Source organism: Anguilla anguilla, chromosome 1 (genome assembly GCF_013347855.1).
Source record: "Anguilla anguilla isolate fAngAng1 chromosome 1, fAngAng1.pri, whole genome shotgun sequence".
NCBI classification, from domain to species: Eukaryota; Metazoa; Chordata; class Actinopteri; order Anguilliformes; family Anguillidae; genus Anguilla; species Anguilla anguilla.
The window spans coordinates 72,279,884-72,304,649 of NC_049201.1; the positions used below are offsets into that span (position 1 = coordinate 72,279,884).

General features: G+C 47.8%; 2 protein-coding genes across 2 annotated transcripts in view; one reads left to right on the forward strand and one right to left on the reverse strand.

Moving 5' to 3' along the window:
• Positions 1-1,998: 1,998 nt before the first annotated feature.
• p3h3 (prolyl 3-hydroxylase 3) lies at positions 1,999-10,845 on the reverse strand. The gene is made up of 16 exons (XM_035384531.1): positions 10,344-10,845; positions 9,766-9,950; positions 9,353-9,511; positions 8,512-8,701; positions 7,705-7,836; positions 7,391-7,533; positions 7,147-7,236; positions 7,000-7,052; positions 6,620-6,699; positions 6,141-6,268; positions 5,524-5,619; positions 5,294-5,444; positions 5,039-5,156; positions 2,928-3,003; positions 2,694-2,834; positions 1,999-2,426 (listed from the first exon to the last, which is right to left on the reverse strand). The coding sequence occupies exons 1-16, from the start codon at positions 10,654-10,656 to the stop codon at positions 2,265-2,267; spliced, it is 2,217 nt and encodes a 738-aa protein (XP_035240422.1). The 5' UTR covers positions 10,657-10,845; the 3' UTR covers positions 1,999-2,264.
• A 937-nt stretch (positions 10,846-11,782) lies between these two features.
• usp5 (ubiquitin specific peptidase 5 (isopeptidase T)) overlaps positions 11,783-24,766 on the forward strand; it is a 15,308-nt gene continuing 2,324 nt past the window's right edge. Inside the window, exons 1-16 of the mRNA XM_035384518.1 lie at positions 11,783-12,137; positions 12,556-12,684; positions 13,190-13,256; positions 13,440-13,567; positions 13,698-13,843; positions 16,608-16,792; positions 17,052-17,146; positions 18,097-18,290; positions 18,877-18,948; positions 19,155-19,245; positions 19,351-19,476; positions 19,658-19,811; positions 20,235-20,409; positions 22,125-22,213; positions 23,501-23,629; positions 24,297-24,440. Of these exons, the coding sequence (XP_035240409.1) occupies positions 12,030-12,137; positions 12,556-12,684; positions 13,190-13,256; positions 13,440-13,567; positions 13,698-13,843; positions 16,608-16,792; positions 17,052-17,146; positions 18,097-18,290; positions 18,877-18,948; positions 19,155-19,245; positions 19,351-19,476; positions 19,658-19,811; positions 20,235-20,409; positions 22,125-22,213; positions 23,501-23,629; positions 24,297-24,440 (2,032 nt within the window). The 5' untranslated portion in view covers positions 11,783-12,029. The remainder of the gene's footprint in view (positions 12,138-12,555; positions 12,685-13,189; positions 13,257-13,439; positions 13,568-13,697; positions 13,844-16,607; positions 16,793-17,051; positions 17,147-18,096; positions 18,291-18,876; positions 18,949-19,154; positions 19,246-19,350; positions 19,477-19,657; positions 19,812-20,234; positions 20,410-22,124; positions 22,214-23,500; positions 23,630-24,296; positions 24,441-24,766) is intronic.

Genomic DNA, 24,766 nt, shown 5'->3' on the forward strand with positions numbered 1-24,766 from the left:
TCTCTGAACTGACAACCTAGCGATAGCGAATGAGCAACCAAAGTTTCCCCCGAATAATGTTGCCCACGGTTTAACTTTTCGCGGGCATTGACCGTCAACAGCCAATCAGAGTTTCGGGCTTGCTATTTCTCCAACCAATTTGATACCATTTCATGAAGCATTGTTCCGCTTAGTGAGGGAAAATGGAGGAACAACTTATCATTATGGTGCAATCACACCCGGTGTTATACAACATTTTTTTTTTGAAGTACAAAATCTAAAAAATGTTCTCTAAAAAATGAAGCTTGGACAGCAGTCTCAACTTGCTAGCTAGCTAGTGAGAGAGATCGCTAGTTCGGCAGCTTACTAGTGAGAGAGATAGAGTGATATATGGCTAGCGTGATAGCAGTAACAAATAATATTTATCAGTGCACTGACGTAACTATAGAAACTAAAGGAGATGATATGTGGCTATATGGCAAATATACGTCTTTGATGACGCTGTCATTTCTCTTCAATAATATGTAGCTGCACGAGACCACTAAGAGGATTCAACGGGAAGCTCCTGCCCCTCCCTCAGCCTAGTAAACTTGAGCAATCCATCAACTGAGTTTCTCACGGTGTGAACACAGGGTAAGAATCACATGCATTACCACTGAATGAGAGGGGGCTAACAGATAGTGGCCATTCAGTTCAGCTGAACTACATGGTAATGCACATACAGTCACTACTGCACAAGCAGGTCCTGCAGGGTTGGACATTATACTAAAACACACATCATTTTAGGGGCTTGGTTTGACCTAAGGTCTGCCCCTGGGGAAAGTGCGACGTCTTGTGAAACAGTAGAGGGAGTTATTATGAGTCAGGCACCGGGATATTGCCTGACGTACAGCTGTTCTGTTCTGATACAGAGGCTGCTCTATGCTCCATTCGACAGTGTCACCTGTCAGTAGCGCCGCTGTGCTCTGGTACTTGTACTGGTCTTGAGCTTTTGTTGTGAGAAGGTGTGGTAGGTGTTGGCAGTCTAGTGCTGACACAGTCAGGGAGGGCCAGGGAAGTGTTAGTGTTCTACAACCACGAACTGACAGACACCAAAGTACCATACATTCATATAAGGGATAACTGGCACAATTCCATCTCAGTCACAACAGAGACATTATGGTAAAATTGGATTCACACCAAATCTTACACATACTTATTTTTACGCCATTGGTTTCATCGGTCACAGCCATAATTTGATAGCTGTTCACGCAATGCGCCATTGCAGAACAAGAGCAGGGATTCAGCATCAGTACGCAGAAAAAAATATTGACATCACTGGAGGAGTAGGAAGGAATTACTTGAGATGCACTGCATGAAAAAAAATGCCTATTTACACTTAGATTAATGCCAGGACAGGCCGGAGTGTGAGAAGAGGGGGAGAAGTGAAAATGCGCAGTCCATTAACGGTAACCGACCCATTTCTCTACTGAAGGTGGATTAGAAAACAGAGGGGCCGAGAGGGTCAATACAGAGCATAAACACTGATTAACTGGACACCATAATATGCGAGATCGTGAGGGTGGGGTTAATGGGAAGAAATTGAGGGAGGAAACAGACGAGGAGTGTTGGAAGTAAATGATTAAATGATTACTCCTGGATTATTATTCCATATTCTAAATGGAGATTTTAATCTTCATAAACAAATGCACTCCTTTATGAGGGATTAACTGTAATCTCTCTTTCTATCCCTTTTCTGCCTGCATGCCACACTGTCTCCCTGGGCATCAGTGTTAATGTACTGCAGAGTAGCACAGCTCAGAGCACACAGTGTTGTATTACCATGTGGCATTGACCCTCTCTCCCTTTCACTTCTAATCCCCTGTGCTGTAAAGGAAGGTTGGGGTAATCATTTAATGGACTGGGGGTGTTAACACCTCCTTCCCTCCCCCTGGCACTCAGTTCATCATCCAGACTCCCAGACTCATGAGTCAGTTGAAGGGGGTTGTTTTATTTTATAGTCATTTATTGTTTTGTCGGTTTTTTTTATTTTTATTTTTTTTTACAAATAAACAGACATTACATCATTCAACCTCACAAAGACTTACTCACCAGGGTGAAAGGACCAATGAGAACAGGTGTAGTCATTCTGACTCAAAAACAGTCACTGTTACTGAAATGAGGGGGTGCTGGGCTGATTGACAGAAGTGACGGCTAAGAGATGGGTACAGCTCAAATGGAAGCGAGCCGTCTGAATGCGTGTCCTGTTTCAAAACTGCAGTTCTAGCTCTCGCCCTCGCCCCCCCTCACAACTCGTCCCGTGCCCCCACCACCCTGCCCCTCGCTTTGCTCCTCTCCCTTGAGTTCTGATTTCGTCCCGAGCGAGGAGGCGCGGGGGCGCCTTTCTCCTCCTCTTTGGTCACGCTCAGGCCGTCTTTCGTCCACGCCGCCTCCGCTTCCTCCCGCTCCTGGTGCCGAAAGGGTTAACGCAGTTTGCATGTGCATAATGAGGTTCATTTACAACAGCGGACATTACATCACACAAACACTGAGGACAAGAGGGCAAATCTGCCTGTGCTCAGTCCTGTGCTCTTCACTATTCGTTAATGCCATCACCTGCTGAATATCCTATGATCTCACTTTTAATGTGTGGCATAGTAGCACTGTGTGCCAATAAGCTATACTGTAAGGGCGTTATACGGAGGCAGTTTTGTTTCAACCGCAGTGAATCTCACCATGTCTCTGTGCAGCTTCTCTTTGGTGAACCAGAGAGCCAGGGCGCACCTCCGGCCAGCGGTCACCGCGGTAACCCCGTGGGGATTGACAGGCCCAGAGGAGAACCCCACGACCCGCCCGCATTTTGGCTTCACCGTAGCCTAAGGACACACAGGGAGGCAGTCCGCTAACACATCCGTGGGCCCTCTGCTGAAGCACAGGCGCACCGAGCTGCAGATGAAGCTCCAACGTACCGTCACGGTCTTTGCATCCCTGTCCGTGAAGAACAAATCCCCGCCTTCAAAGTCATCATTCAGGTAGAGTACAGCACTGCAATAGCCAACCACACACACAGTCCTCATTTAGCATATAATTACAACAATCAACTATTCAAAATGACTGAGCATCTACCCCAGAAATGAGTTATGACTGACCAGTATTGTACCAGTATTCAGTATATCAGCATTCAGATACATTATGGCACAGGGGTCAAACACCAGTCCTGGAGGGATGGAGTGTCTGCTGGTTTTCAGGGTGTTCTCTCCAGCAGTGGTTCATTTACGTCATTGATTGGCCATACAGTCCACAAACCCTGTTCTCAAGGCCTTAACTGCCAATTGATTAAATGGAAACCACAAAACTGCAGACATTGTGGCCCCCTGAGAATTTAATTGGACACCCCTGCACTACAGTGACCACATTGACCACACACAACCACTGTGAAAGTGGACCAATTATAATGCGATAAATAAGATTTGGTCATTATCACTGATATGGGCCAAGATTCAATAAACATTAATAATAAATGTAAGTACGGGTGTTCTTGTTGACAAAAACAATAACTGAACTCACCAAAATGTGTTTGTGGGGAAAAAAAACTTTCATTTAATTGTCAGTCAAAATAAAAGAGAAATGTTTATTGAATCCAGGCCATGTTCTTTACAAGAAAGTATAGTGTATGTTTCTTTATGCCACCTACAGGCTGAAACAAGAACATCATTTGAAAGTACTTCACGAATGAGTGAATATTCAACAGCAATGCACATCAAATAGAACAATTTACACAATAAATTGCATCCTATCATTATGTGAGAGTACTGAGGCCTTTACACGCAGTAACATGCATGCATGTACAGCATGTGACATAGTACTCCCTCTGCCTGGACCATGAACCCAAAAACACAAGAGGAAAACTGTTAGAAGATGAATTATCCACTTATTTATTTTATTTCTCTCTTCCCTACTTTTTACTTTTTACACACGCTCCGTAAGACTCAGATGCAGATCAAATTTATGAACAGTGTACAATGAAATACACCGTACAGGCATCATCAAATGAATGGAAATGATGGAATGAATGGCAAATTAACATAATGTCACAGAAGAGCTTTTATTCCCCTGTTTTCCTGGGCCATGGTACATCTCCCTAAATAAATAAATAAATAAATACACACACACATGCCAGTAACATGCCAAACACAGTGGATATATTCACCAATATATCAAGAACCACAATGGAAGTACGTCTGTGGCTGTACTGCGTATCCTTGACATTTAAACTCAGATGCAATCGTATTGTTGTCTTATTTTTATTGTCAAATAAACTAAACAGAACTCGTAGACTCTGAAACCCCACCGCTTTTGGATGCTGAATCCCGCTGCTCCGACCCCCGAAAACGGATTCCTCCAAACAATTAGCGACGTGACCCATTTCTCTAATCAGATCATCAAACATGATTTGATGCAAATGAACTAAATCCCCTCTCTCGGGACAGGGAGGGGCAGAGGCATTAACTGGCACAGGCGCATGATTCCATGATGTGCCGCTTAGGCAACGATTTGGCTTTAGGCAACACCCAGCGGCAGTGGCTAGTGACAATAGTGCTTTCCTGGTATTAACCAAAGCTGTGGCAAGAACAATTTAATAGGGGACAAACAACCCGCTAGGCAGCCTTATTCATACATGGGATACACAAAGACACTAGAACACTTTACTGAATAGTCGTCCATAGATCATGCACACCTAAAAATGGTGAAAAAATCACCAACCATGCAAACTCAACAAGAATTCAATCATTGATTCATTCTGTTTCACGAATCAGCAGCGTATAAATCACAAAACAAGGTTACATCCTGATTGTGATTTTGCGATGTGCCACTGTAAAATCTGTATCTTTTTCTTCTCAATAGTATCTTTAGTTTTTGTCACACTAATATTTGCCCTTTCCTAGAAATGGATACACAACATAGTTGTATATGTGCATGTACATGTGTGCAAGGATGCATGTGTGTGAGTGGCATGTGTGTACATGCATGCATGTGCGTGTGTGCGTGTGTGTGTGTGTGTCTGTATGTGTGTGTGTACCTGAGGTCTCTGTGGGTGAAAGCAGGAGGCTCTCTCCAGCACTGCCTGGTCTCGGGCTCCAGCAGGCAGTTGTCCACATGCACAGGGTGGGAAAGGTCCAGCCTCCCCTCCTGCTTCCCTGTACACACAAAGATGTAACCGCAAAACAGCCACACCCAGACAAAGAGTGCAACAGAGTCAGTACGTCTGGGTTCCACACAGGGAGGTGGGTGACTGACAGCCCAACTGCTGACAGAGTGGGGGAGTTTAGCATACCTGTAATGGCAGATCGGCACACCAGGTGGGTGAAGGAGAAGTAGAGTGCGGATGGGCTGCGGAAGTACGAGTGGAGGAGGGTCCGGACCCTCTCCCCGATCTCATGAAGCAGCCTGGCGTCTGACTGGTTGACGAGGCCATCCTGAGCCAACTGGAAGAGGGCGAGCCAAATAAGTTCCTCACTCAAGGTCCATAGTACTGCGAGGGACAGGAACCGGAAATGTCCTCACCTTCAACGCTCTCAGGACGGTCAGGCCCTCAAATTTTTCGTGTGGCGTGTGCGGGGACCGTCGCCCCCGGTAACCATCGCCTAAAGATGCAGCAGTCTGTAAAAAAAACAAGGCCATGTTAAAACCTAGTATACGGCTGGACCTAACACACGTGATCCGGCCGACCAATGGTGTAACTTCATCACTCACTCAGTCAGTCACAGACATTCGCGTTTGTAGGGCTGGCCCCGCTATTGCGGTCCAGCCAAAAATGGGGATTTGAGGAGCTAAAATGAAATTAATCGCATCGTGTCTGATCACACACATCATCTAACAAGGAACATTCTGTGGTGTCTGGGAAAAAGGTTTAATGGTGCTCACTGAATCTGTCCATCTAACTATACCCAGTTTACTGGACAGAATATTATTTAGAGACTCTCAATCTCTAGCTAAAATGTAGTGAGTATTCTGATGCACATTGGCTGACACGCACATCACCTAGCGGTTATTACACAATGAGGTTGTTTTAGTGAGCTGTCCCCCTTAGTAGACAAAGCTCTATGACATCAATAAACAGTGTGATATAAATGCAATTCATAATAACACTATTGCTAATAATATGTTAATTGACAGCTTACGGTAGCCAGCTGTAGTATTGTGTCACACTCGGGCTGAGACAAAGCACCGTCCAGTACAACACGATTAGTCCCATTCAGCATGTTGTCGTCCATGGTGATTGTCACTCCAATGAGAGGAACACTGCCCCCTGGTGTTGGGAGGAAAGAATGACAGTATAAGACAGATAAGGATTTAAGCACTGATTCCAAAGCCCAACCAGATGTTCAACTCCAGTTTCACAATATTGAATGTTCTGATTCTCCATAGCTAAGCAATAAATGTCCAGTTTGATACATCTCATGAATATTCATTAAGGGGAAGAACTACGAACTATGCTGTGACAAAGGATATTCTCTTCAAAGGAGCAAACAATCTCATTGGTGAACAGAAGGTGGGAAGTAATGCACAGGAAGTACGTGTACAGGTTAGCGATATTTATTATTTATCTGCATATTTATTATTTACCTGCAACACAAGGTTAGCGATATTTATTATTTACCTGCATAGAACCCGCTATCATCCAGCTCCACCTCCTTCTCTCCTTCCTTCATTTTTTCATTCAGTTTTTCCCTCTCCACTCTGAAAGAGAACAAGTGAATGCACTGGGAGTGTTCATTCAATTAACAATTCTATCGCCCTCCCATCCCAACCCTCCCCCATTCAGAATAAACCAAGACAGTCCAAACAGGCATAACATTTTACCACAGATAATACTAAGCATAATACACAGATAATACTAAGCATAAGCATGTTCAAGCTTCCGGAAACTTCTGTTACTAACCAGAGATTCCTGTAGTTAAGAAAAATGGAAGACGGAAGGAACATAAGAGTCAAGTAGCTAGTTAGTCTAAAGTAATGCCTGTGATTTTACACTCTCACCTCCATGCTTCTCTTATTGACTCCGGCACAACTTCCTCTGGGGTCCACAGGTCCTGTAGAAGAGAAAAACAAGAACTGACCGCTGAGCCAGACCCCGTCACTAAAATATACATCGCAAAAATGTCAGTTATGAAGCAGCGCTCTTACTGGGTCAGTGAAGGTGAAGTTCAGATTCTCAACTCCAAAATACAGAAGCTTCTTTTCCAGCAGGGACCTGTTAACATAGGTTGATATTTCCTAAGTGAGAGAAAAGAGGAGGGTGAGGGGAGGCAGATACAGACAGATAAACAAATAAATAAATAAACTGTGAGCACAGACTGACTTTAGCGCCCATGACAGAGCACGAAGGCAGACTGCATGACTAATGCAGTCAGAGAGAACCTGTCTGGACCTGTGTGGGCTGTGTCCCTGGGGCCTCAGCGTCGCCACCCAGTGTCTCAAAGTAGAGCTGCAGGTTTGAGAGGGAGTCGGAATCCGAGGGGTAGAAGAGGAGGAGGGAGCGAAGGGTCTGCACTGCCCCCCTCAGGTCGCCCGCTGACAGTGACGCAACGACAGATCAAGAAGAAGGAAGCTGGATCAAACAACTTAAACCGTCACGAAAATATGTGCTTTCATTAAAACTTCTAGACACATAAAGGTATGAGTACAGAGTGGCTGTATTGCCACCATCATTGCCAATATACCAATATACCCCCGACCTCTAACCTTTGAACTGTGCAATGTGCAAGTGCTCCAGCACTGTGGGCAGGAAGTCCTCCACTGGAGAAATCCTTCCAGGTCGTGTTGCCACGATGGCCACACAGGACTGCTTACAGGACAACAGGTTGAGAGAGAGAGCTAAAAAGAAGGGCAGAGACAACCTCAATATGTTTGGTTTTCAACATTGGTGATGTCATTGGGTAATAATCATTTTACCTGATTTTACTTAATTATTTAAGGTGAAGTGGGTCGTTTTTGTTGTCGCATATGAAATTGAAAGTCATAAAAGTACTCATAGTCATACAAAATATTTCTTTACAATAATAAGATCCACCTCATATTAAGTGATTAAATTAGCCAATGAAATTACTAAAATAAAAAATTGAATCAATCAATATGAAGTAGCTATTATTATTGTAATGTAATGTTGTATTTTATTTATTAGCAGCCTTGTTACCTTCCAGCTCAATCCAGAACATTATATTCAAAATGAAATAAAAGGTAACGTGATACAGTGCCAGATCAAAGGCATGAACGCAGCCTCCTGCGGGGAGAAGTAGCTTAGCCTGGAAGGCACATCGCTGTTAACCAGCGCTGGAAAATCCAGGTTGAGAAAGTAAAAATAATTCTCCCCAGTATTTTGTTCTAATCACCCGAATTTGCTAATTCGCACAATTCTTCAGCCAGGAGGTCGAACTAATTAGGGAAATTCAGCTGGCTGAGTTTGAGGGAGGAAGGGACACACGGCAGGACTGGGATTTCCACCTCTGCTTGTTAACACGCCGTTCTGCCACAAGCTGCAGCGCATCTTACCCGCAGCCTTCTCGAACACTCCCGTCGTCTTCGCGGTTTCCTCGTCGGGGATCCCCTGCCCCTCCAGCTCGCACTGCGCCCGGCACTCCTCCGTCTGTCGCAGCGTCTCGTTCACGCACTTCTTCCACACCTCCGCGGCGCGCGCCCACTCGGCCGAGGACTCCGCGAGGAGAGCCGCGTCGTAGAGGTACTGGGGGCGGGGGGGGACAGGGACAGGGACAGGACAGGGGAGGTGCGTATGAGGGCATGGCATATTGTGTGTTTGATGCCTGCAGGGCCGTGTCCAATTGGGTGGCCGGGATGGCACTGGCCCCCTCTGGAATTAGACTGTCCACACCAGGTGCCACCACTATTTTTCCCAGTAAAAAAACAGTGCAAATGTAGCCGTTGGTGATAGTGTGACCCCCACCCTGGCCACGCCATGAAGAAAATCCTGGTAACCCCCTGAATGTCTGGTCTGTCTGCAGTATAAGGACAGCCTTTATTTGCTGAAAAGACGCTGAGAGGCCCTTACGACTCTCAGAATTATGTACGACTCTTCAATTATGATATGTCAGCTTTGTTTGACCTCACTTTCTGTTGTAACTGTCATTCCCACTCATTCCTTGTTTATGCCCAACTTCCTGTTCGTCCCCTTCTTCCACCCCTCTCTCCATCATTCTCTCTCACCCACTGTTTTGTGTCCATCCCTCTCTCCCTCACTCTCTCTCACCCATTTTTTGTGTCCATCCCTCTCTCCCTCACTCTCTCTCACCCATTTTTTGTGTCCATCCCTCTCTCCCTCACTCTCTCTCACCCACTGTTTTGTGTCCATCCCTCTCTCCTTCACTCTCTCTCTCACCCATTGTTTGTGTCCATCCTTCTCTCTGTCCTGGAAGGCCTCCTCTGTCACTCCTGGCATTCGTCTGTACTTCTCTATGTTGTTCCTCATCTCCAGGTGACTGGGGTTGGCCACGAAGAAGGTCTGCGCTGCCGCCACTGCATTCGGTATCTTCCCTAGCTGTGGAAAAAGTGCAGAGGGCCACAGGAGAGACTCTACAGAGTGTGTGTAGCAGGGAATTAGACCAGCAGACATGAATACAACTCTTATTCTCTAGTCTGCAAGAGCAGAAATGCACATGATAGTAATTTATCTTAAAGAATAGAACTTAAAGACTGTAAATATACATATGTATGTATATGTACACCGGGCCATAAGACTTGTGTCCAGGACTGGACAGTTATTTGTGAATGCATGTCTATGCACGCAAGTACCTTGTAGTAGGTGACCTGTAAAAAGTTGTAGGGGTTGCGGGTGTCGAATTCATAGTGGATGTCTGCAGAGACGGGAAGCTGGGCCACTGGACTGATGGTCTGACCCAAACAGAACCGGATGCATTCTGCTCTGCGCTGGACCCAGTCAATGGCCCACAAGTCCCACACGCTGCCCTTCTCTGTGTCTGGGGTGAAATCATAGGGCAGTGTCAAAGAAAACATAAAGACTAAACCTAGTAACAAATCATCTATAAAAAAAAAAGCCTCACTAAACAGTCTTGATTATTAATTCATCACCATGTACAAAGTTAATGCATAGCAATTAAAAACACGGCAGCACTTACACAACAGCAATATATAACATTGAAGATCATGACGTTTGAAAATATAAATCAAAGCAATAAACCACGTTTAAATCTCTAAACAAATTGTTCAATAATCATGTCAAAACATTTGCTTGTATTATAAAGGGACGATCAAAGTTTAGGATTACCCATCCAACGCAAAGTACACAACAAAATGATTCTTCTTACGAACTAAGCAACAAAATGTAAACCGCTTATTGTTGAAACAGTTACCTAGTTTTTCGAGCCTGTCATGCCCCGCTGCAACACAGTTGTCCTGGCATTCTCTGCGCCTCAGAAGTATAGTTTCCCGAGTTTCGATTGATTTCTCGATTAGCTCCGCCGCCTTCTCCCAGTCCTCCGCAAAATATTCCCGGACACCCAAGTAATACAGGGCATCATAAGGGGGTAAACGTCCAGACACAGATCCTGTGGAGACCCCGCTTGTTGCAGATGCTACTAGTGAAAGCAATGAGTGTAACAGTACAAAACGCAGCGCCACGTATACAGGGCTAGTGTCGGAGGGTACCGCCATAGTACCATACATGCGTGAGACTGGGAGAGGGGGAGAAACAGATCGTAGAGGGAGGGACAGGACAGGAATGAGTGTGGAAGAGGTTGAAATGCGTACAGGGAAATGTGTTTGAACCTAAACGTTTGGGTTGGAAAGAAGGAGGGATCAAGGAGCGAAAGGGAGAAATGGATGGGTGGAGAGAAGGAGAGGATGAGGAGTCACTTCTCTTTCGCGAAAGTTCATAACAAATAGGCCTACGCCCTCTTATATTGTACTTATTGTACATAGGTCTACATATTCAAGTGTTGCATATGATTTAATATATTGAACAAGTCGGTATATATTTGCAAGAAACCAGCTTGTTTGGTCCTGCCAGTGTGGATTTTGCAAATACATACTATTACTATTTCTGTACGCCCGTCCTTCTATACCATTCACTTTATGCATTGTGTGCGAATGGGCTCATATACTGAGCCAGAGTAATTCAAGTATCCTCATTTTAAGGTATAATCATTCACATGTACATAAATCTTCAGTCGTACGACTGGTCTCTAAACTCTGCGATTTATACCTCCACCAGCACGGTGGCGATGATGGGTTTAGTTATGGCAGTACCAAATTTCGCTTTCTCATCGTGGATCGTACGAGACTATCGTAATAACTGTGGTAATGGAGCATTTAAAGTTGAATACTTGGACAAAGTCGCTTGTGTTGTCACTAATTGAGCTAATGTTATATTTGCACCTTTATATTACAAAACACGTTGTATGTGGATTGAAAGTAGCCTATTGGATGGCTTTATAAGATTAGTTTTTTCTCCACAGACATCAACTGAAAATAGACGCTGCACAGATTCGACTGATCGTTGTAGAAACGTGATTGACAGACCGTACCCTATTTTTATACGGTCTATGGACCGTGCACACAGAAGACTAGATTGGTAGGACAATGTTGTAAATATTAATGAATCAGTATAGCGCCTCCGTTAAACTGATACGCACGAAAAAGCAATATATACAGTCTAGCTAGTATGATTTAACGTGATTAGCTGTGCAATAATTTCGTTCAGACATCGTTCGTTGTCACACAAAGGGCCACCTACACATTAAGCTACCCTCTGGTCCTTCTACATTTTTGTGAGCGTGCATACTCCCTATATTACGATTACTGTCCGCGACCCCGTGAGTGCTGTACTCGTCGTGAGCGCGTCCGGCCTTGCATCGGTTGAAACACTGGAGCGCACGTAAGGAGGCAGAGTGGGATTCATTGGTAGAAAGGCTAGAGAGAGGAGTAGGAAGGAAATAAAACAAAAAACCTAGAGCCAGTGGAATTAAGGAGGCTGGCAAAAGTCAGAAAATCGGAGGAGAAAGAGTCTGACGAGAAAGCACAAATTCAAACAGTAAGAGATGGCTAAGGCGAGTGAGGTTTTGATGTCGGTCCTGTCCACAATTCGGGTTCCGCGGGCCGGGGACCGTGTCCACAAAGACGAATGCGCCTTCTCCTTTTCTTCACCGGTGAGTTCTTCCACCAGCCAAACCTGTATACATTTTCACAATTCCTTGCCAGGCTAGCTAGCTGGTTAAATTCTCTTGAATTTCACTTCTGGGTGTTTATTTCCCCTTTCATTCCGCCAGTCTTTAATGCTACGTATTTAATAACGTCCCTGCTTATGTAGTTACGTTCTTTTTGTTTCCCTGTTGACTAGATAGCTACGTGGCTTGTTTCTCTCATCCTTTTATGTCACTTTGTTCTTAACGTAACTTAATTTGAGTTGGTGGTGTTTTTCAAACGCCACAGCGTGTCTGTCACGCGGCCAGTGTTTTATATTGTGTTTATGCCAAAGCACCGGCTTCGTGCGTTGTCATTCTGCATCAGTTTTTCTTACTAAGGGGTCTAGTACGCTGTCACATTTGAGTATCTGTTCTGTTTCAGGAGAGCGAGGGAGGTCTGTACGTGTGTATGAATACTTTCCTGGGGTTTGGCAGTCAGTATGTTGACAGACACTACAGCAGGACCGGCCAGAGAGCCTACTTGCACATCACACGCACCCGTAAAGCGCAGGTAAATTGCTGATTACTTTTTTTTTTTTAGGTAAGTTGTTTCTAATGTTACCCACAGTCGTTGCATGGAATCTCAGTGGTTAACTTTGGACAGATCCAAGCTAAAGCACGGGTAATCTAGAAAGTCTAAACGCAGTCTGGGGTTATATAATTGTTGCAAGCAATACAAAAGACGTTGGTCCGTCATCGGCCCAAACACAAGCCGGGTTATTATTATTATTAAAAAGAAACAACAAGTCTTATAGAGATGTGGTAAACAGCAAATCTTATAGAAATGTGGTAAAGTCTAAGGATAAAGATAACAACGGTGCTACATGGCCATGACGGAAGTTGTTTCATTTCTTCTCAAAGTTGTTCTGGCTAGCAGTAGCTGTTGTCGCAGTAGTTTTGGCAAAAATCAGGAATTCGTCACTATAGTAATTTGTTGCTGTGTTGCTTAGGCTAGTTGAAACTGCATACTGAGGAGGGTTATGTTGGCTAATTATAACTGATATGTGTTTACACAGAAGGAGGATGACAATAGCTCTGGTTCAGGTGACCCACCCAAGAAGAAGCCCACTCGATTGGCTATTGGTAAGATAATGTATGGAATTGCCACCTTGCTTCATTCATTCATTCATTCATTCATTCATTCATTCATTTTCTCATTGAGTTCTATCATGGGGGGTACACTCTGATGTACTGTGTGAACTTGGTGTCTTTAAACCTGAGTAAGTAGAGCAGTACCTCACTGTGCTCTCTTCTCCTCTCCCTCAGGAATAGAGGGAGGGTTCGATGTGGAGCAGGATCAGTACGAGGAGGAAGTGAAAGTAGTCCTGCTTCCAGACCGGCAGGAAGTGACATCGGAGGACTTGGCCAGCATGCCCGAAGTTGTGAGAGAGAGGGTAGGGAAATAGGGCAATGAATGGGCGGGACGTTGAATTGAAGAGGGATGCGGGGAGGAGGGCTGCAGTGACGCGGGTGGTTTTGCGTGGTGTCAGAGGCCTGACCCCCCCCCCCCCCCCTCTCCCCCAGGTGTCCCAGTCCATGGCCGGGTTGATGTCGGCCGACTCGGTGTCCCACGCGCTGCAGGTGCAGCAGTGGGACGGTGAGGTCCGGCTGGAGTCCAGACACGCCGCCGACCTCAAGCAGCTGGACAACGGAATCAAGATCCCACCCAGGTAAGAGCGGCTGGGTTCTGTCTGCATCCGCACCGGCGTCTGCTCTGGGTCTGCGTCTGCTCTGGGCCTGCGTCTGCTCTACGTCTGCTCTGAGTCTGCGTCTGCTCTACGTCTGCTCTGGGTCTGCGTCTGCTCTGAGTCTGCGTCTGCTGTGCGTCTGCTCTGAGTCTGCGTCTGCTCTGGCCCTGCGTCTGTTCTATGTCTGCTCTGAGTCTGCGTCTGCTGTGCGTCTGCTCTGAGTCTGCGTCTGCTCTGGGCCTGCGTCTGCTCTGAGTCTGCGTCTGTTCTATGTCTGCTCTGAGTCTGCGTCTGCTGTGCGTCTGCTCTGAGTCTGCGTCTGCTCTGAGTCTGCGTCTGCTCTATGTCTGCTCTGAGTCTGCGTCTGCTGTGCGTCTGCTCTGAGTCTGCATCTGCTCTGAGTCTGCGTCTGCTCTCAGTCTGCGTCTGCTCTGAGTCTGCGTCTGCTCTCAGTCTGCGTCTGCTCTGAGTCTGCGTCTGCTCTATGTCTGCTCTGAGTCTGCGTCTGCTCTACGTCTGCTCTGAGTCTGCATCTGCTCTGTGTCTGCGTCTGCTCAGCGTCTACTCCGAGTCTGCTCTGAGTCTGCGTCTGCTCTACGTCTGCTCTGAGTCTGCATCTGCTCTATGTCTGCGTCTGCTCTAGATTTGCTTTGAGTCTGCGTCTGCTCTATTTCTGCTCTGAGTCTGCGTCTGCTCTCAGTCTGCGTCTGCCCTGAGTCTGCGTCCGCTCTCAGTCTGCGTCTGCGTCTGCTCTCAGTCTGCGTCTGCTCTGCATCTGCTCTGAGTCTGCTCTACGTCTGCTCTGTGTCTGCGTCTGCCCTGAGTCTGCGTCTGCTCTCAGTCTGCGTCTGCTCTGCATCTGCTCTGAGTCTGCTCTACGTCTGCTCTGTGTCTGCGTCTGCCCTGAGTCTGCGTCTGCTCTCAGTCTGCGTCTGCTCTGCGTCTGCTCTACGTCCGTGTCTGCTGTACGTCTGCATCTGCTCTCAGTCTGCATCTGCTCTACGTCTGTGTCTGCATAATGATCTACAGGGAAATTTGAATGAGTTAAAATCCAATTAATTCACTAAATTGAATTTCAGTTAATTCACTGAACTGATCTCAGTTCAGCAGGTTAGAGCTACCGTGTACAAGGCTGTTTCATTATAATGCTGTTATCTCACAGAGGAGGTGAAAATGGCATGTTTGTAAAAAAATGGAGAAAATCAATAATGCGAGTCTGCAGATGTGGGCGTGAACACGCGGGGCTCTCTCAGCTGCTAGCCTGGCTTTTCTGGGCTCGGCTTTGTGGACTGCGGCAGTAATAGGAGCCTAAGCACGGCTCACAGGATTCGACCCTGCCAGACTCTGCCCTGTAGGGGCTTGGGTTCAGAGAGGGAGAGCGAGACGGCTAGCATGCAAGTGAGCCGGAAGGAGGGGCATTTTACGAGCGCTTCCCTGCTGCTTGTGATTATTTATGTGTGTTGGCTCGCGCTCTTATTATAGTTGTGAGGTGATTTTTCTCGTGGCGTTTAAAGTCTCATTCCTGCAATGATGAATGTTTCTCTTTTCCTGCGTCTCCTTAATTTAAAGTTCCATCGTGTTGATTCTATTATTGTATTCTTTATTTATGGAATTGACGTGTTTACTGAGTCATTTACGAGTAAGAAGAATAACAGTCATGAAATCCTCTCTGATAAATCAGTTAAAAGTGACCCTGGTTTAGATGCTAATTCGCTTGGTGTGCTTTTCCGCTTTAAGGCACGGGGTGCATCTGTGTTTCATTCTGTGTGTCAGTCAGTCTGTGGTGCGGCCCCTCTTTCTGCTGAATCCATGCTTATGCCTTAGAGCAGAGCTGCCCAGCCCTGCTCCTGGAGATCTGCCGTCACACTGGTTTTCACTCCAACCCCAACAAAGCCACACCTGATTCTACTAATTGGCAGCTTGGTGAGATCTCTAGCTGTGGAATGATGTGCGCTGTGTTAGGGTTGGAGTGAAAACCTGCAGGACAGTAGATGTGCAGGAACAGGATTGGGCCACCGTGGTCTAGGCTTATCAGACTCCAGTCCCGTATGGCTGCCCTGCCTGCTGGTTTTAGGTGTGCTTCATCACGTATGTGCTTTTATTTAAGCCATTGTCGTTTGTTATGTGTGTGTACACTGCTTAACTCTCGCCAGCTAAGTGCCCATAGCAGTGCAGTGCGTTGTGTAAACGGTGTGTGTGTGTGCACAGGGAGCAGTCTGTGATGCCCTTAACAGTGCAGTGCGTTGTGTAGACTGTGTATGTGTGTGTGTGTGTGTGTTCACAGAGTGCAGTCTGTGATGACCATAACAGTGCAGTGCGTTCTGTTAACGGTGTGTGTGTGTGTGTGTGTGTGTGCACAGAGAGCGGCCTGTGCTGACTGTAACATTGTAGTGCGTTGTGTAAACAGTGTGTGTGTGTGTGTGTGCACAGGGAGCAGTCTGTGATGCCCATAGCAGTGCAGTGCGTTGTGTAGACTGTGTGTGCGTGTGTGCGTGTGTGCGTGTGTGCGTGTGTGTGTGTGTGTGCGCGTGCGTGCGTGTGTGTGTGCACAGTGAGCGGTCTGTTATGGCCGTAACAGTGCAGTGCGTTGTGTAGACTGTGTGTGTGCGTGTGTGCGTGCGTGTGTGTGTGTGCGTGTGTGTGTGTGCGTGTGTGCGTGTGAGTCCGCATGCGTGCGCAGAGGTAGCGCTCAGTGATGCTGGGGAGCCCTTTCCTGCGCTCTGACCCGCTCCCCTGTCTCTCTCAGCGGGTGGAAGTGCGAGGTGTGCGACCTGCAGGAGAACCTGTGGATGAATCTGTCGGACGGGAAGGTGCTCTGCGGCCGCAGGTATTTCGACGGCTCCGGGGGCAACAACCACGCCCTCCTGCACTTCCAGCAGACTGGATACCCGCTTGCTGTCAAACTGGGAACAATTACCCCTGACGGGGCAGGTAAGGAAGGAGGTGGGGCAGTTAAATGAAAGAGCTTGGGTATATGATGGACTTTTGAAGGGGGGATGTACAACTCATACACACACAGATATTAATCACCACAGAAGCACCTTTACCATCATTTCAGTGCTGTTACTTACCAACAGAAGGGACGATTATTGCAGCACTGCTAGCTGAATTGGTTTTTCAGTGCATTAATTAACTAATCAGCATGATTCTACATGTGATCTGACCCTGCGTTATATGATTGTGATTACAGACGTGTACTCCTATGAGGAAGATGACATGGTGCTGGACGCTAAGCTCCCGGAGCATCTCTCCCACTTCGGCATCAACATGATGACCATGGAGAAGGTACCGAGCCGCTGCGTTCGGGGCGTCAGAGTTCCACGCTGCGCTCTGTCTCTGCCTTGCCGTTTGCATGAAAGTGAGCCTGTTTCAGGCTGGACACTGCGTCTTCAGCACCCCTGCAAAATGTGATTTACCGCTGTTTGTTTTCAGGGGGCGAACTCTGTGGGTAGAGACAGAGAAACTGTTTTGTCGGCAGGTTTTCCTCAGTGGTCTGTTGTCGCTCGCTTTGTGCTGCGGCTTACTTGATTTTGGCACATGCAGTATAACTGTGACACACCAGGCTCTGGTTTCACAATGCGCAAGGGTTTTAGTTTCACTCTTCCCTCATATTCATTACTGAAGTTATTTGAAAGGTTGGGTTCTGTCATTCTAAAAACTCAGAGACATATTATTATGATGATGATGATTATTATTATTATTATTATTTGTTGTTGTTAATATGCCACTTTTCAGTATGTGCCACTCAAAGAACTTTCCAAACAACACTTTTTTTATTCATTGATTTATTTATTGCAACGTTTAGCCGGATGTACTTTGTGACAGCATGGAGAATGTGTGAACCATACTGCGTGAGAAAGTATGCAGCGCATTCTCATCTGTCTCTGCAGTAACCTTCTTATTTTCCATCTGCATAGAGGGGCATCTCTGAATGAATCTGTAATTAATCAGTAATGTACATAATCTTTAGGAACGATGCTGTCTCTCTTTCTCTTCTCTCTCAAATTCAGATTCAGATTTAAAATGCTTTGCATGTAAGATATTTCTTGTATTGCAAAAGAACATATACAAAGGAAAACTTGAACATTAATCTAGACAAATGGTGTACAGGCAAATATAACCTTATCCCAGTGTCTGCTTACGGCAAGCTGTTATGTAATTTTCAGCTAGTCCAATACATTTTCTGTGTTCCCCTAATATGTGTTCTGTGTTATCTCTCCCCCCCCCACGCTCAGACGGAGCGCACCATGACGGAGCTGGAGATCGCGGTAAACCAGCGCGTGGGCGAGTGGGAGGTGATCCAGGAGTCGGGGGCCACGCTGCAGCCCCTCTGGGGCCCCGGCCTCACCGGCATGAAGAACCTGGGGAACAGCTGCTACCTCAACTCTGTCATGCAAGTGCTCTTCACAGTGCCGGACTTCCAGAGCAAGTCAGTGCCCTCCCGCTAACCCCCCCCGCCCCCGCCCCCGTTCACGACGTGTCTCAGTGTACTAATGCTGACCTGGGATCAGTCTGGCCTTTTGTGCTCATTATGGATGAGGTTAGGAAAACTGGTCTGAGATCAGCATGGTGTGTGAATGCAGGCCCAGGTCCCTCCAGCACTCTGGTCCCTTGCCCGTGTCTGTGTGTAGATTGTGACTTAGTCCTGGACTGGAGCTCAGTTCAGCCTTAGGGAGGTGGACCAATTAAGGCCCCTAAAGATGGCAATGGAAAGCTTACTTATGGACTTTTATTTATGTAGCTTTTTAACCAAGTATTTTTTGCTTGCTTAACTATTTTCTGCAATCAGCCGTTAACTCTCTGAAAAAAGTTGCTTGATAAATTGTGGTTGAGTTCTGCTCAATGTCCTTTGGACATTTAATGAAGCTAAACATTTCAGTATTTCTAACGTTATCAGTTTGATTCTATCTTTGTGAGAAACTTCTAGAAGTTACCAGTTGACTGCACTGTGCGCTGCAGGTGAGTGACTCTGTCTTGTGACCCGTGTGACTTGTGTGCTGTTCCGTCTGCCAAAGGTACGTCTCCAAAATTGAGAAGATTTTCAGTGAGGGGCCCAGTGACCCAACCCAGGACTTCAAAACGCAAGTGTGAGTGTCGTCATCGGCATCACCATCGTAATCCAATGGCATTTTCACCACAGTGAGATGCGCAGCCGATATATGCAAGCTAAAGTAAAGTAAGCTAGATTGGAATATGCATATTAACAATTCACTATTTAGTTAAATTGACTAGAATATGTCTGGACCTTGGTGCCTGTTTTGACACTCTCCCCTTACTGTCTCCTGTTTTTCAGAGCAAAGCTGGGCTACGGCTTGTTGTCGGGAGAATATTCCAAACCTGCTCCTGACCCAGGAGATGATCCCACAGTGAACCCTGAACCCAGGGTACGAAGTCCTGTTAATATCGACGGTGCATGTGTGTGTTATTATCACTGTTTGTCTCTTTGTCATTGTATTCATTTTTTAAAAAATGCAATTGGCTGTTTCCAGGGGGACCAGGTTGGCATAGCACCCCGCATGTTCAAGGCCCTGGTTGGACGAGGGCACCCGGAGTTCTCCACCAGTCGTCAGCAAGACGCTCAGGAGTTTTTACTGCATTTCATTAACATGGTGGAGGTAATGGCATCTTTATTCACCCCTTATTTCATTTCCTTTATCCTCCATCCATCCAGATATGTGTGCCGTTGTTTTCAGGCGTGCCTCCATTTTGTGCGGTTGAGTTCAGGAATCTTCATGTTTCCGGGTGGAGTCTGTGGTGTTTGACTCTGAATCTCCTGTTTGGCATTAACTCCACCAGAGGAACTGCCGTTCGGGAGAGAACCCCACCGAAGCCTTCCGCTTCCTGGTGGAAGAGCGGATCGTCTGTCAGCAGTCACACAAAGCCAAGTACACACAGAGGGTCGACTACATTGTGCAGCTACCTGTGCCCATGGACCAGGCCACCAACCTAGGTAAACTGCAGCCTGCGCCATAAGGAAGGGACTGATGGGAAATGTAGTATTAATTGTTAATGGGCTGTTGACACGTTCTTATGACTGTACCACTCCGTCCATATTCACAGTCTTAAGCAGAGACAGCTTCACTTTGAACAGATAATTTTCATTGTTACATATTACTCATATCACTAAAAAGTAATGCTGCTACAACTATCAAAGACTGGCTAAAAGAGCTGTTGTAGTATTTCAAGAGCCACTTTCTTTAATGTCACGTTGATTTGGTATTGTGACATCCAGTGTATGTCTTACTTTTGCTCCTCTCTAAACCCATTGCCCTCCCTCTCTCTCCTTCCCTCCTCTCTCTCTCTCATTTGCTCTCCCATTAACTTTTTCATTCTCTCTCTCCTTGTCTCTCTCTCTCTCCCCCCCCCCCCCCAGAGGAAATCCAGGAGGCAGAACGGCGGCGTGAGGAGGCGGAATCGGCGGGCGCCCCCCCTCCGCCCGCCCCGCGCGCCCGCATCCCGTTCACCGCCTGCCTGGCGGCCTTAAGTGAGCCCGAGACGCTGACCGACTTCTGGAGCTCCGCCGTGCAGGCCAAGACCACGGCCAGCAAGTGAGCGCCGGCCGCCGCACCGCGCCCAATGAGCCGCCGGGCTGCCAGGCTGCTACGCCACCGCGCCCAATGGGCTGCCAGGCTGCTACGCCACCGCGCCCAATGAGCCGCCGGGCTGCCAGGCTGCTACGCCACCGCGCCCAATGAGCCCCCGGGCTGCCAGGCTGCTACGCCACCGCGCCCAATGAGCCGCAGGGCTGCCAGGCTGCTAAGCCACCGCGCCCAATGAGCCGCAGGGCTGCCAGGCTGCTAAGCCACCGCGCCCAATGGGCTGCCGGGCTGTCAGGCTGCTACGCCACCACGCCCAATGAGCCGCAGGGCTGCCAGGCTGCTACGCCACCGCGCCCAATGGGCCGCAAGCCTGCCCCGGCTGCTACGCCACCGCGCCCAATGGGCTGCCAGGCTGCCACGGCTCCGCACCCAATGGGCTGCCAGGCTGCCACGGCTCCGCACCCAATGTGCTGCCAGGCTGCCACGGCTCCGCTCCAATGTGTGATCGCGCCCCGCGCTGTAGTGTAAATCCGCACTGCGTGATCGCCAACGACGCCAGCGTGTAATTGGCCATGGCGCCACCCAGGGAAGGAGGCAGGGGATTAACCCTTTGAGGTGTGAGATCGGAAATATGCGATTAGAATGTTCTTACCTGAACGTTCTAATGCTGATGTAACAATCACTACTGGTAACTGAAAGCAGTGGAGTTCTAACTCACTGGCGTATAATTTCAAAGAAACATTCCTAAAAACATGCTCTACGGAGGGCTAAAGGCCCACTTGGTAATATTGGTTGCTAATAAACAAAAATGACATGGATGGCAACTAAGTATCTCAGTGGATCGTGGTACTTGTAGTTTTTTAAGGTCTTGCTCTGACGTCTTGATAATCTGGGCAACAAATTTATTATCAACTTATTTTTCCTTTCTAAATGCTTTTCTTGAGGATCTTTATCGTTATTTTTAAGCAATTCCGTACTACAGTACCTACCGTATCTTCGTATTTACGCCCGTCGTGAGTCATCGGCATTTTGCTAGCAGCCGAAATTAGCGAGCGGGCCTTTCATTTGGCCTGGGCTGAGCCTCATCGATCGCCGCGCTAAGGCCGCACCTCCCCGTTTGTCCCTCCGGCTCACGTCTGTGTGGGCTCGACCTCCGGAACGCGTCCCGCGTCCGCTTAGGAATGCAGGACGGCGTGTCAGAGAGTCACGGAGAAAGAGCGCTGGGTGGAAAACGGCGTGATCGTGTACGGACTGGTAATTGCGGGAGCAGGGCGCGATGCAAGGTCAGGTGCTGTTTGGAGGTTAGAGAAGCGCACGGCCCATCTCCATAAAATGTGATGCGGCAGATTGCGGGTTGCCAGGGCTGCCCAACCCTGCTCCTGGAGATCTGCCAGGTCCTGTAGGCTCTCATTTCAACCCTTATTTGGCACGCCTGATTCTACTGATTGGCAGCTCAGCGAGATCTCCTGCTGTTGAACGAGGTGTGCTACAGGGCGGTAGATCTCCAGGAGCAGGGTTGGGCAGCCTTGTCCTATGCACTGAAAGTCAACCTGGTGATGGTTACGTGCTACAGCCGTGGAATAACTCAAACTAATAGTGCTACATAGTGTTCCATGCTGCTGAAAGAAGTTGCGTGATGTGTAACTCAAGACTCTTTAAAGCACAGTGTATAACCAGTCCCCCCCCCTCCCCCCTCCCCCCTCCGCCCTCCCCTCCCACACCAGGACCACCCGCTTCGCCTCTTTCCCCGATCATCTCGTCATCCAGGTTAAGAAGTTCACCTTTGGCCTGGACTGGGTCCCAAAGAAGCTGGGTAAGTAAGACGCCGCCTCCCTGTCAGGACTGCCATTACCGATGCTGTGTGACCTCGGGGCCCGAGGAGGCCGTCCCCATTGGCCGCCATTGACCGCCAAAAGCATTTCACGCCAGATGCACAGAAATGCAGCTTCTTTTTTTTTTTTTTTTTGGAAAATGTGGGAGAGCGCATCCTCTAGTGGCTCTGCCGGAGATGAGGGTTCAGCCTGATTGTGCTCCTGGAGAGGGGAAGCTGCCTCACTGTCACAGAACTACAGTACCGAGAGACTCCCACACACCGTAAACCTCAGCATTGTGCCTAGGCTCAGTTTGACAATATACTCCAATGTCCATAATGCACCACTAAAGAAGACCTCCGACCATACAAAATCTTGGAGGTTGTTAACGTGCTGCAGCTTGCCTTAAACTGATTGGGACATTTTCCATTAATTGTCCAGCAGATAACCGAGTTATATTTTTCCTGTCTGTGGCAAGTTCAGATTGGGGCATGATTTGGGGTACGGTGACCGTAAATCACAGTAAACCGTTAATATTCTTGAATTTCATTGAAACGCTTTCCTATAGCTTGTGATGAGGTAGGTCTGTTTATACAGCACGTATGCTTTTCAAGGAACAAAAAATAAACCATACACCGTCAAACTGATTTGCAGAAAAACATTTGTCAGCCATGGTTTAAAAGGCATTGTGCGGCTGTTTTTATTCTCGTTGTGTTAAACTTTAATTATTTAGAAACGCTGCTACTCAAAAACTGTGATTACGAGAGTGTTGTTTTTAGCTTTATTTTTAAAAGGCACATTCGTAAACTCTGCCTTCGGAAAGATCTGTTGCTTTGATCGTAATCGTGATCATAAGCCCTCTCGCTGATGCTCTTCTCATTGGTGGATTACGTTTATCCATCCGCTGGGAGAGTTGGTAGGGAGCTGCGGCTTTTTCAGTTTTTATTTTTTTTTTGTTTTTTTTTTGGTTTTGTTTTTGTGGGCGCTCTTTGGGGAGATATTTGCAGGATCATGAAAGCTGAAATGTCTGTTTAAAGTTCTTTGTTCTGAAGTGCACACTGACTTTGGAGCGTCCTTAAGTGTTTTCTGAGTAGTTCATCTGAATAATGCAGGAACCTGCTGTGAGGACTGATCTTTGTGCAGCTGGTCGTTTGTTAGATTGGACTGGGCCCCGGCTGTAAATTGGATGGGATTTAACTGGTGAATTGAGTGAACTCATTAGCTAAATGCAGCCTAATGATGGATGTGACCCTTCGCAGTCTGTGCTTATTGGTGATTGGCTGTTGCAGATGTGAGCATTGACGTGCCTGACACGCTGGATCTGAGCGCGCTCCGTGGGACGGGACAGCAGCCGGGGGAGGAGTTGCTTCCAGAGGTGGCCCCGCCCTCTCTCGTGACCCCAGACGTGGAGGTCAAAGGTATCCTGGGTTCCCGTAGCAACAAGGAGGACGACTCGCTGTACTCCCCGCTGTTGTGTCTGTCTGTCTGTCTGTCTGTCTGTCTTTTCTCCTCCTCCTCCGTTCTTTCTCTTTTCTCTCCTGCTGGGCTCCTGTTCTGTGTGGGTTCTGCATTCTGTCTTTTCCTCCTTTTTGTGCCTTTTTCTCCCTTCTCCCTTCTGTTTACCTCCATCACTGGCAATTTGCACGTTCAGGTAGTTCATCTAGGAAGTGTAGGCATGAATAAGTTACATGGATGTGTTTGCCTACTCTTGGCTCTCTCTGTTCACCATCATGTGCGGTAGTAGTTTGTATAGATTCTCTTTTGTTTTTTTTCCTGTCTCCGTTGTGATGTGCTGTAGAGCAGTCAGTCACTTTGTGCTTATTGTACACTGTTAATATTCTCTCTCATTCTCTTTCATTCTCTCTCTCTCTGTCTCTCTCCCCCTTCTCTCTCCCTTCCTCCCTCTCTCTGTCTCTCTCCCCCTTCTCTCTCCCTTCCTCCCTCTCTCTGTCTCTCCCCGCTTTCTCCCTCACTCCCTCTCTCTTTCTCTCTCTGTCTCTCTCTCTCTGTCTCTCCCTCTAACTCTCTTCATCCCCCTCTCTCTCTCTCTCCCTCTCACCCCCCCCCCCCCACCCCCCCCGTCAGCCCCGGTGCTGGATGACTCCACGGTGTCTCAGCTGTGTGAGATGGGCTTCCCCCTGGAGGCCTGCAGGAAGGCGGTGTACTACACCGGGAACACCGGCATCGACGCCGCCATGAACTGGGTCATGGGCCACATGGACGACCCAGGTGGGTGTGCGGCCCGGACGGGGCGGGGGGGGGGGGGGCTGGAACTGGCCGCGTGGCAGCTTCGCATCGCTGCCTTTCACGGTTCGGTCCGGACGTGGTACTCCCGCTGTTCTAGCGCTCGGTGGGACCCCACGCTCGGCCGAGCTGCAGATGGAGGGTGGTCCTCTCTGACCCGCGAGCTGCAGATGGAGGGTGGTCCTCTCTGACCCGCGAGCTGCAGATGGAGGGTGGTCCTCTCTGACCCGCGTCTGCGTGGGTCCGGCTCGGCCGAGCTGCAGCGTGAGGGGGGCGCAGCGGCTGCCACCGCGTGCTTCAGAGGGGAGCGC